Source organism: Molossus molossus, unplaced genomic scaffold, assembly GCF_014108415.1.
Source record: "Molossus molossus isolate mMolMol1 unplaced genomic scaffold, mMolMol1.p scaffold_m16_p_11, whole genome shotgun sequence".
NCBI classification, from domain to species: Eukaryota; Metazoa; Chordata; class Mammalia; order Chiroptera; family Molossidae; genus Molossus; species Molossus molossus.
The window spans coordinates 36,858,615-36,871,801 of record NW_023425346.1 but is presented as its reverse complement, the minus strand read 5'-3'; the positions used below and the strand labels follow the sequence as shown (position 1 = coordinate 36,871,801).

Genomic DNA, 13,187 nt, shown 5'->3' with positions numbered 1-13,187 from the left:
GTTGAACATCTATTCTTCAGCACTATTTCAAAGTATTTCTACTCTTTATCTAGTTACCATTCAGGAAACATACTTAGACACTGCCAATTCTACCAATATTGCCAATGGCTAATGAGCACAGGCAAAAACCATTAGAATATATAGTAAATATTTTTTAAAAACCAGATAAAATAATTCACACATGCATTTTAACTTTAAATTAATGGGGGTCTTGAGGAAAATAAAATCAATGTGTGGAAAAGTAATCTTATTTTAAGTTTATTGGCTCTTATGTTAAGAGAATATTATTATCTGCTTAAATTGTGCTTGTTATATTGTATATTATTCCTGGAAGATGACATTATATTATTATGTATGCCTATGATTATGGTGGAATCATAAAAACCCAAGCACATGGGTAAGCTAATAGAATGTTCTTTTCTGATGTCAAACTCAGAGGAATACTATTGTTGGTGGGTCCTTAGCCAGGAGTTGGATCAGAGAGGTGGATCTGATTTGCTGCAATTTTTATGAAGAGACTTCCCGATATAGAATAGATGTCAATGGAAAATTCAGTAGAAAGAAAGAAATAAAAGTGGTTCCTATTTAAAATTCATTCATATTCATTCATTCATTCTTCTAATTATTCAGCCTGATTTTTTTCAAGGACTACACAAACAGGAAAGTCACTAAGCACTGGAAATACATATCTCTGAACTACTTTGGATAAGAAATGATAATAATAAAAATGAAACAATATGACACACAGTAATAATGGGCTGGCCATGGTATCAAAACTACAGGAAATAATATACCTTCTAGAAAGGAAGAATACCCAGTTTGAGACAGAGCTGAAGCATCCCTGAAACCAACCAAAAAAGTGGACATTTTACTTCATATTGGAAAGTCAGAATTCAACTAATAAAGAATCAGTACTTTAAAAACTGCACCTTTAATAACTGCTTAAGTGAAGAATAAGATTCAAAGAAGTCCTGGTGTAAAAAATAGAATTCTCTTCACAAAATGTCTTAGAAAAATTAACAGGTACATGGAGGGGTTTCTAGAAAGTAGCATAATTTCCTTAGCCAGAACACCAAGGTGCTTTAGGAGAATTTAACTGAGTTCAACATAAGCTTTTTAGAGTTCTTCATAATTATGTGTGTTTATGACTATTATAATAATAAAGCAGGTAATTCTCAGCATGAATGTGCTTTACATGCCTCTAAAATCCCCCCATACCACCTTTCCTATTTACAAAATTACCTGTTACCCAATTAGATGAAAGACAGAAACCCAACAATTCTGGACAACAGCAAAGAAATCTGAGATTTGGGTTTTAAGAATAACAGAAACCATCGGCAACAACAAAAATTGTTATCTACTCTGAACGGCTGAACACCATTCACATGACAGATTCCTCGCTATTCAATACAACCCACTTTATCTGTTTTTGGATGATGTGAAACCTGCCCAGGGCTAGAATTGTTTAGGCATCCAACTCCAGTTTCCAACTTCTCTTCCTTTTCCACTGAGATGCAATGTAATGTTTCATGTCTTTGGTTTTCTCTCTGCTCACACTACGGCGGGCAGGTCTCGTACTAAGTAGTGCTGTGTCTGAGACATACAGGAGCATAAATGTCTCTTAGGAAATTCCTAGATCCTTTCAGCATATCCCCCAAATATCCTTTTTCTGCTTTCCAAGGTACCTTCCTGGATTTAAATGAGCCTATTTTATAAGAACAATAACTTTCCTAATGATATTTACTATAATGTAAAAGCTACACTTTTTAGAATAGACAGTCCCTGTTGGGTAAGCATTGTTTTTGCTTTTTACCCTTTCAACTCTAAAGCTTGTCATGTCATTAGTTTCAGAAATGGTTCCACTGTTTATCTGCCTTTTTCACTCAATGGGAAATCATACAAGAGAGTAACACATCACTTTGACAAATAATATTCATCATGAGTGAATATAATACATATAATTATAATTATTTCAATTACTTATAGTTCCTAAATGTAAGTGGTATATAATCACACATTACACATTTCTCTGTTCCATTGTTCCTTTCTTCATATGTGAACTTATATATTTATACAAGTAATGATTTGAATTCAAAAAGTAACATCCAAAGAAAATGAAAAGGTTGTATAAATGTCACTGCCTTGCTGCGAATTTTACATGCTCTTGCTGAACTCAACTCTGTGAACAGGACTGGCTTTCTACTGCAAAGGGAAATACATCTAAGCACTAAATAGTGTGCCTGGCAATAGTTGCTTGACACAGAAGAGGCTTGAGAATGTGTGAAAAAAGTCCTTCTCTTCATCACACATTTACACGTGTATTGGTCATTTTTCTTTTCTGTAGAGTAATTCTGGATCTTAATAAGAAACTTCACACTGCTCATTCCCTTCTTCATCTATAAGACTTTTCACAGGCTCATATAAACTTTCAGAAATCAGAGTATGTCAACTACTAACTAAACAGGCTTTCCTAAACCACGTAATAGAATATAACATAGAAAAAAGGATGTGGGCATGGATTTTTGTTGTTTTTACAGGTTACATAATAATGACATTGATGACCAATAGGCCTACACAGAAACTATCCAAATAGAACATTGAAGTTTATTTTATCAATGTAGTTGAATTCCTGTGATATTAATTTATGCTTTGGTCTTTTCATCTAGACTCAGATATTGAAGGCAGCCCTGTGTCTTCTTCTTGTTTGTGTCTTCCCATGTTTCATTTTTTTTCCTTAAAAAATAAATTATGTGTTGCCCTGGCCAGTTTGGCTCAGCGGTTAGAGTGTTGGCCTGCAGTCCTGAGAGACTGGGGTTCGGTTCCCGCTAAGGACATGTACCTCGGTTGCAGTTTGTCCCCGGCCTTTGTTGGGTTGTGTGGGTGGCAGCCACTCGATGTGTCCCTTTCACGTCAATGTTTCTCTCTCTCTCTCCCTCCCACTCTACCTGAACAAAAAAATGGAAAAATGTTCTCGGGTGAGGATAAAAATTAATAAATAAATAAATAAATAAATAGATAAATAAATAAATCATGTCTCACAGTCATTTTTTTAAAAATAAGTAATATGATGGTGGAAGAATTCTAGAAAATTATAAAGAATAAAATCGCTTGTAATCACACAACCTTGTGGCGGGATTTTCTCACAAGGCTTTCTCTTTTTCTTTTATCTTTTAATGATGTTAAAATGTTTTAAACTGTTAACACTTTATTAAAATTAATTGTATTTTAAAATAAAATTTAAATATAAATAATGTTTTATAAAGAAAATTTATAAAATATAGAGAAATAAAAGGCAAAAAATAAAGTTATTCATAATGCCACCCAGTGACAGCCCACATTCACTTCCATTTCCATATCTATTTTTCTCTGTAACTAAAGTAGGATAACATTTTATCATCCCTATTATGCTTTTCCACATATCTATTTATAATCAATTTATGTTACTAAATATTCTCTAAAAATAAAATATAATATCTGCATAATTTCCTAGTGTCTTTCTGTAGGTAATTTAATCTTTTGCTGGTCAGCTATTTAATAAAATAATTCAGGAAAAAACACCTCAGCCTAAACATTATCAACATTTCTTACCAACTCAGCCAGTTTTATTTGTGAAACAAGAAAATAAAGGCTTCTTTTTCTTGAAAATATATATATTTTTTCTTAAATTGACCTCATACACGTAAATTAAATTTGGATCTCTCTGTGTACTGCTTACTCCATTTGTCTAACATAATGCTTAGGCCAAGAAAAAAATACAAAGAAAAGAAGAATACTTAGGCATTTGAGATCAATATACTGCTTTTCATTTTAAATGAAAATTAACTTTATAGTACAACTTTCTCAAACACGATTTTCTGCATCGTTATAATGATAATATTTTATTTAAACTAGCAGAATAGAAACAATAATAAAACGCATGGTAAGCACGTTTAAAATTATATTTTCTCCTGCATAGAAAGAAGAATGTCAGAATTGTTTACCTGGAGATATTATGTAGAAGAAATCTTTAAATTCATCCATCCACACTTCTGCCAGTCTCCTGTTGTTCTTGTTGATGACATGACCAGTGCCACCAGGAAAAGTGTATGGAGTTGCCTTCCGGAAAACGTGACCCACATGGGAGCAAGTCACAATCTCCAATGAGCCTCCACATTGCCAAATCTGGGGAAAATGTGAGCAATTGTATAACAATCAGTGTAGATAGTGCAGTAATACTGTCTGAGAAGCAACTGAAGCTAATTAAGGCAAAATTTTCAGATCGTACATGGTTCAAGGAAACATTTGATGAACACAGTTTAGAACTAATATACTCAGGTTTGGCAAAGGGCTCTAGGTTGAAAGAACTTTAAATATTTATATATGGTAGCATTAGAATCATAGAAATAAGATGTAATTATTTTCATGTGCTTTTATTTGACTACCAGTGTTCAGTTTCTAGTAGTTAACCTAATGGCTATATAATAAATATTTGGCATCCAAAATCTGCTATGAATTAATCAATTTGTGCATGTTAGATACATGTTCAATAACTAAATTTGATTTGGAGAAAAATGGATCTATTATACTGCATACCTCTGGAATTTTAAATGACCATCAATTCCCAGTTGTCCATATCCCCTGTATAATAGACCTTTGTGTATGCATTATTCTTTTCTTTATTCACATTAGAGTGAGAGAGGAAGGGAGAAGGGGAGAGAGATAGAAACATTGATGAGAAAGAATGTTGATTGGCTGCCTCCTGCATGCCCCCTTGAGAAATGGGCCCACATCCTGAGCATGTTCCCTGACTAGCAATCAAACCAGCAACCTCTTGGTACATGGGTCGATGCTTGACCACTGAGCCATACTGACTGGGCTATATGTTACTATTCTTATTAAATATGCTAGGTCTCCTTTATAGCTCCTATACATCTATGCATCTTTCAAAGCCCATCTCCACGATCATTTTCTTTTAGTATTTAGATTTAATATTGTGTTTTTTGTATTTATATATGATTTTATGAAGAACTGATTATTACACAACATTATAAGCAATTGTTTACTTCACTATCATGTCTTTAAAACTATGAACACTTGAAAACATATATTTCTTGTTATCCTAGATTTACTGTAAAGTTGAGGCTATGTATTAAGTAAAATTCCCTATATAACATTTATTTCTATAATATGGTATTGTATAGCCATAGGTTATACTAACAGTATGTGTTTTATATAGATATTATACTGTCTATATATTACATGGATATATAGATATATTATATAGATATGATTTAGATATACAAATACTACTCACACATATATTTATTTCATACATATACTATATTATATATGTACTACATAGTCATAGAGATTACTATTTGTAATTGGAAGGATTGGTTTTATACTTTAGCTAACATTGTTCTTATTTCAAAGAGAGTTGCTTATCTCTAAAGAAAACATTTGTTTTTTTGCCCTCACGGGTGGCTCAGTTGTTTGGAGTGTTATCCCATACACCAAAAGGTTTTGGGTTTGATTCCCAGTCAAGGCACATACCTAGGTTTCAGGTTTTATCCCCTGTAGGGGTGAATATAGGAGGCAACCAATTGATGTTTTTCTCTCACATCAATGTTTCTCTCTCTCCCTCTCTCTCTCTCTCTCTTTCTCTGTCTCTCTCTCTCTCTGTCTCTCTCTCCCCCTCTCCCTCTTTCCCTCCCTCCCTCCCTTTCTGTCTCTCTAAAAATCAATAAAAGCATATCCTAGGTGAGAATTAAAAAAGCAGCAACAACAAAACATTTTTTTTGCAATTGGCCCTTCAAGTAATATTCACCCAAGAAGAGGGCTGCTACTGGGCTTGGATAGCAGTGAGAGACATTCATTTTTGTCAGAACATGAAACATGCTAAATAGCACATTATATTCATCAACAATGCTCTGTGTGTTACATATACAATCTATCCATTCTCATTTTCTGTCTAAACAGTGTAATGCTAACAGAAAAGATGTTCCAATACCACAGTGAAATGAAGAAGAGAGATAAAAGAACAAAGGACTTCACCAGGCCCCTCAAAAGACAGGATAGCTCATTCTTAAATAATCAATGTATTTAATTAATTGGTAACATTCTCATCTTTCTGTCATAGAAGCTATAAACCTTCTTATAGTTACATACATGTTTATGTAATTACAAAAAAACAAAAACAAAACACACACACACACACACACACACAGAAAATTCCCCAAAGCCCTAGAAGTCAACACCTATTTCTTCTCCCTCACTATTAAAATAAAAAAAGTTGGTCCTTCTCCCACCAGAGATAAATGTATACTTGTCAGTCTAGATCATATCCCTTAAATCTGTCTTCAAGACCACTGGTTTGGTCCTCCTCTTAATCTTCTCCTGAAACACAAATTATTTACCTCATTACTATTTTATATCTATCTTCACATGCCACCTAAAATCTTCTACCTTTCAAATAGGTTAAAAAGGAGATAAACATATCTTAAAAATTACCAAATACATCAAAAACTCCATTCCTTGATCCATATTTTCATTCAGTATCTTTTATTTCTCTTTCCCCTCACTGTAAATTGACATTAACTTGTATTGATATTGTTTCCCTTACTCCATTTTTATCCTTTTTATTTTATTTTTTTATTCACTGTAAAATGCTTCATATTTCTGTAGCTTCCCAAAATTGCTATGGCCAAAATCACAAAATGTCCCTTTGATGAATCTATAGCATACTTCTTGGATTCTCTGGCTTTCTGTCTACTTCACTGTTTCTGTATTTTAATTCTAAATATTTATTTAAATGTTGGCCTTCATCATTCTTTACTCATTCTCTAGGTGGACTTATTTGTTCTTATTACTATATATATGGTCTGAATAATCACAATCTCAACAGTGACATCTCAGCCAGACCTGTTCTGTGGGATCCAGACTTGTGAATCTAAACGTCTACTTGATACCTCCTCTTGCAGAGACATCCTCATAAACATGTCTGAAGTGGAATTGTTGATTCATAACATCTTTTCAGGTATTATTTTCTTTCCGTCTATTTTAAAATGATCAATAAATGGTGCCATCCTTCACCCAGGTGGTCAACCAAAAAACAAACAGAGACACTAGAAACCACCCAAAGCCTTAAAACGCGTCACTGATTTCTTCGTTTCTTTCCTCACTTATATTCAGTCCATCCTGGTGGTGCTGTCTATAAATAATTCTCAGTATATCATCTCTGTCTGCAGTGACACCGTCTTTGTCCTAATCATCGACATCTCTTGTCTGTCAGTTGTAACAGACTCCTAACTCTCTTCATGCTTTTGCTGTTGCTCTTCTGTGACTTGTTTTGTATTGAGAAATCAGAGTGGTCTTTAACAAATTTAGTTGTTTCAATTTACTTCCTTGCTTAAATCCTTCAACAGTTTTTCATTGCACTGGGAATATAAACAAAATCTTTCAGCAGGGCCTCTAAGACCCTACATGATTCTTGCCTTCTGTCAAAAACAAAACAAACATACAAACAAACATAAAACTGATGATATTGGTCCTCTGCCATTTCCTAGAATAACAGATCACACACCAAACCTCAGCACTGCCTTCCCTATACCTGGAATACAATTCTGTCTGCCTGTCACCTGACTGCCTCTTTCCCAAACTTCTCATCTCAGCTAAGCCATCACCTCATCAGAGAGATCTTCCCTCACTGCCATATTTCAAGTGTCCCACCCCAATTATATTTTCTATAATAACACCCTCTGTTTATTTCCTTCATTGCTCATCATAATCTGCAACTTATTTATTTTTCTGTTTGGCTATGCACTTCCCACAACTAGCATGCAGACTCTAAAAGGGCAGTGGAAATATCCACTCATTGCTGCAGCCCCAGGCCAAAGCCCAGTGCTTGTTACACAGCAGGTGTTGCTGTGTGTTGGTTGAACGGCACAATTAAGTACAGAGATTAACATTTAGAAGGCATCCCTGGCAGAATGATAAGATTTAAACAGACATATTTTGGAAGGATTTTAAACGGGACTTTTATAGAAATATTTTTAGCATCAAATTAGGCAGAGTAGTTTAATGAAATGACATGCAATTGCTTTTCCCCTGCCTTGGGAACTGAAGAAGTATTTTGGGGGTCACAACACAAGTCAACGTTTGAAATGATAGATGGTTTATGACAAACGATGTTGCTAAATAATATAATCTTAATTTTTAATGTCTTATGAAAGTAGCCATTTAGCAAAACTCACACTCTCTCTCTAGAAAATACTCGGGTATTTGTATTGTGTCCAGGCCATTCAGTAAGGTGCCCCAAATTCAGAAGAAATGGCATATAATATGTTATACTTGAGAGGGAATTTAGGATTTTTTTCTATATTATCAGGAATAAAGTATTAGTGCTATACTGTTCTCTCCTCTTCTATGGATTAAGCATAAATGAAGAGGTTCTTTCTCCTTGCACCAAATCATATAGGAGAACTAGGTAACTGAAGGAGAGACTGGCATCTCACTTACTGCTGGATATATAAGTATATTTTAATTGACTTTTTAGAGAGAACGGAAGGGGAGGAGAGAGAGAAGGAGGGAAGGGGAGAGAGAGATTTGTTGTTCTATGTATTTATGCGTTCATTGGTTAATTCTTATATGTGCCCTGACCAGGGATTGAACCCACAACCTTCGTGTATTGGAACAACACTCTAACTGAGCTACTGGGCCAGGGCCCGTCTGGATATTTTTGAGCAGTAAAATCAGTATTTCTACCATGGTACTGCCACCTGAACACAGCACAAGTGATGAGTGAGAACATGGGAAAGCCTTAAGTGTGGGGAGAAACATGACCCTGGAACAATGAGGGGGTCCCTTCTGATCTAGAGAACCCTGATATTGGGTTGGGGTTTACTGGACAGCTTATTCCAGCAGAACTGTAGGTCCAGTGATGCAGTGACTCTGGGAGGGATTGGTCTTTGGAGACAAGTGGACAAGACTTCAGTGGTTCCCAAACTCTGCAATCATGAAATGCAGAAGCTAAAAAATGAGTGTGGGACTATCAATATGCAAATCAGCACGGAAATGTATTAATGAGATAGGGGACCTTACAGGGTCAGAGAAAGGCAAATATTCTCCTTTCCAAAGGCCTTTGGATAACTATCACATAGATAGAGAGGCCACGAATAGCAAGTGGAACCATGATGAGACAACAGTAGGCAGCCATCATAAAATATGATATCAGTTAAGACCTGCCATTCTCTAACCCTCTTATTTGATCTTACACTGAAGGACTGGCAACCCAGAAAACCCTTCCAAGCACTTCTATCAGCGTGGACTTTAGGGGAGAAGAGAATGCAAGCTATGCATTGCTTATGAAACCAAAGCATTCAACTGAACATTACTAGTATTTTTAGTAACTGAAAGTGACCAGAAAGCTACAGAATCTGTTCCAAATGACAGTAGGATTAGATGATCTTCAGAGCATGAAACAATGATTGGAGAAAAAAGTTAAATCATTTTAAGGTTGTACCCCACTAAATTCAGACTATGCAATAAGCCCTGCTGCATATAAATTAGTAATTGATAACTGTCCTTAGGATTCAAAATTTGTCTTTCTGCAAATATGGATTACCATGGTGGTTGTGTAGGTGAGGGCACTTTATTTCCTTTTTGTCCCTTCTTGATCCTGCCTGGTTGGTGGGCTTATGGATTCTATTGCTAACCATGCACAGAAAAAAAGAGAATGGTATCTTTGAAAAGCAGAGTTCCTTTCCTTCCTAATAGGCAAAGGTGAGGGTATATGAAAGTGCTGATTTGGGGTTATCCTTCTAACTTGCAATGAGATTGTGTGTGTACACATACAGGCATAATGCAATAATGGTTGTTGATTTATAAGACAGAAGTAAAACCTGTTACCAATTTTGACTATCACAGATGGAAGCAGTTCTTAAACACATTTAGGAGAGATAATTGAGGTGGAGGTAACTGTTCCATAACTCAGTGAATATTGGCCTACGTTTTGCTTGTGAGCCATAGTCGACTGACTCCTGGAACCAAGTGAATACTTCTTGCATTGCCATCTGTGCTCACAGAATGTGTGGATAAACATTCATATGCTATTTCCTAGGTAAAGTCTCTCCCCCAAATTTGCATGAAAATGAAAAGATCAAGGTAGGAATACATAACATAATGCATCAATTAGTGTGATATGGTCATGAAAATCCCCAGTTAATGTAAAAACTAAACAGTTAATTGATCAAATACTGATCAGGTAATTACCATGTACTTAGTAGATACAGTTTCCAGAAAATAATTTAGTTAATATTAAAGCGAAAACGCATTCAAAATGAGTGGATTCTCCTATGAATATCATAATAATTTTCCTCAGTGTACCTTCATTAAATGTTTTGGAAGGATGGAAGAAATGAAGGAAAAAAAGAAAAGAAGGAAGAAAGAGTATGGCAGTCATTAAGAACTTGGATTTAGAAATAAGCAGATAGAAATGTTCTAGTGACTCCGTCACTTATTATCTATGGATACTTGTGAAAATATTTAAGTCTTCAAGGTCTTAATTTTTCCATTGGAAAATAGGAATAATAATAACTGCTTCCTAAGATTCCAATAAGATTGTGCATATCAACCGCTGTGCCTGACACATTATATAGGAAGAACTAAATTGTTATCTGTACATTACTTAACTTTTATTGTTGTTGTTCAGGAAAGCACACATCTGTAGATTATTAGTTTATTCTTGTTTCTTAGAAATATTCTATTTAACACTTGATGAGTTTTACCTTTTTTTCGAAATCATAGTAACAATGTCGGGAGGTTAGGTAAAGTAAGGATTTAAAAAAATAGCCAATTAATCTCCTATTAGAATACGACATTTTATTCACAGAAATTATTTTACAGTGTCTGAACAAACAGTATACACTGAATAAAATATGATGTCTCATCCACATGAACACATGATGTTCAAATTAGCACATGAACATTAGTGATGTCCAAATTACTTTTTATCATCGAGCATAGCTGCTTGTTATTTTCCAGGCTTCTAACAGATTAATATTTGCATATCGTATCTCTCTCAAGTAAATTGACCATGTATAAAATACAAACTGTCCTTTTACTTACAGAGGATTGAAGCTAGTTAGTTACTTGTCTTTGTTCCCAGATATTTTTATAAGAGTCTTTTGATGATGGAGAAAGTTATTAATCAAAATGTAAAATGCCCATTGCTCATTTGATTATCTTCCTGATTTCCTTCTGCCAGCTAGAAGACAATTAACTAACAAACATTATTCTTTTCATGTTTTTTGGCACCTGCATCAGTGACATTTTCATTAAGGTTCATAAACTTCATAAGCTTCAACTTTGCAATCTCAGTTCAAATGCTACTATCGTTTCTAATTTTACAGCTGTTGTACCAAAGCCATGCACCTGCTTGTTTTTATACTAATGTTTACCCCACCCTTCCCCCACACATGCTATCTCTGGCACAATGGCTTTGTTTAATGCAGCCTTAATAAAAACAAAAACAGCAATATACCATGGAGGCACGTAGCATGTGTAGACTCTAGTTGCTGAGATCGTACCCTAGCTCTGCCACTTATCAGTCGGGTGAATTCATCTTTCTGTACTTTAGGTTGCAAGTAATAATGAGAGACTAAAAGAATCTATCTCACAGGGTTGTTAGGAGGATTAAGGCAATCTGACACACCTAAACATATTTAATACTCCTGTGAAAAGTGAATCAGAATGGGGCTAAAAGGAGAGACTTATTCAGGGGTTTTTGCAATGATCTAGGAAAGAGATAACAAGGACTTCAATCAGAGTGATGACAATGGAAATAAAGAGTAAAAAGGAATGTGATAATGTGGCATTTTGGGGAATTAAAACTAAGAATTGAGGTTGAATCTCCGAGGGAGGGGCTGTCGCTTCTCCCCAGAGCCCTCGGAAGGAGTAAGTTGACCACCATTCTGTATGGCCGCAACTCAGCAAAAGTGCTGAGTGCCCTCCAGATCCCAAGTGTTCCCACACAGTTCCAGTCCAGTCTGCCCTCCCTCTGCTGGAGCCAAGGTGAGTAGTACACTGCGGTAGGAATGCAGACTGGTGCAGCCACTATAGAAAACAATATGGTGTTATCTCAAAAAATTAAAAATTGAACTTCCATTTGACCCAGTGATCCCACTTCTAGGAATATATGCTAAGAAGCCTGAAACACCAATCAGAAAGAATATATGTACCCCCATGTTTGTAGCAGCACTATTTACAATAGCTAAGATCTGGAAACAGCCCAAGTGTCCATCAGTAGACGAATGGATAAAAAAGCAGTGGTACATATACACAATGGAGTACTATGCATCTGTAAGAAAGAAAGATCTCTTATCCTTTGAGACAACATGAGGGACCTGGAAAGTATTATCCTAAGCGAAACAAGCCAAACAGAGAAAGACAAGTGTCATATGATCTCACTTATTTGTGGAATATAGTGAACATAACAGTCTAAGGAATGAGATAGTCCCAGGGATGTGGAAGTGGGGTACAGACTGACAATCCCCAGAAGAGGGGGTGGTGGGGGAGAGATAATGCACAGAACTTATATGACTGTATGCATGAACAATGGACATGGACAACAAAGCTGGGGACAGGGCGGGGAGGGAGGGGGGGAAATCAGTGGGGGAAAAAGGGGAAACATCTGTAACAAAAATAAATTAATTAATTTAGAAAAAAAAACAAAACTAAGAGTTGATATATGTGCTTTCACTTTCTACGATGTTTTTCGTTACTCCCAATTCACATACATTTCTCCCTGTATGCAGTTCGACTGATAGCATTTATACTTACCCCTAGCCTGCCTCACCCCATTTATCTCAGTTCTGTATAGATCTCAGCTTGTGAAATATTCATGTATGTGTCTGTGTATTTGTGTGTGTGTGTGTATAAAATGTATGCATACATTAGTCTTATCTCCCTAACTACATTATCATCTCTTTGAGAAGAAGCATCACGTTTCATGTTATGAAACTGAATTTCATCATCACATAAAATTTAAATTCACTTTTTGAAATTGGTATAATTCCCATATTGTGAAAAATATCAGAACTCACATATACCATTAAATCAGTGTTTTCAATGTAATACATAATGATTGATTGAGCTATTCAGATCAATATAGCAAAATCCGGAGAAATCACAAAGTGTATACAAAATGTGTC

At 35.3% G+C, this 13,187-nt stretch overlaps 1 protein-coding gene across 3 annotated transcripts in view; it reads right to left on the bottom strand.

The window, feature by feature from the left end:
- Positions 1–13,187, bottom strand: part of GALNT13 (polypeptide N-acetylgalactosaminyltransferase 13) — a 515,536-nt gene that overhangs the window by 147,741 nt on the left and 354,608 nt on the right. For all 3 annotated transcript variants that reach the window (XM_036254031.1, XM_036254029.1, XM_036254030.1), the window contains exon 9: positions 3,981–4,161. In XM_036254031.1, coding sequence (XP_036109924.1) covers positions 3,981–4,161 — 181 coding nt within the window. The remainder of the gene's footprint in view (positions 1–3,980; positions 4,162–13,187) is intronic.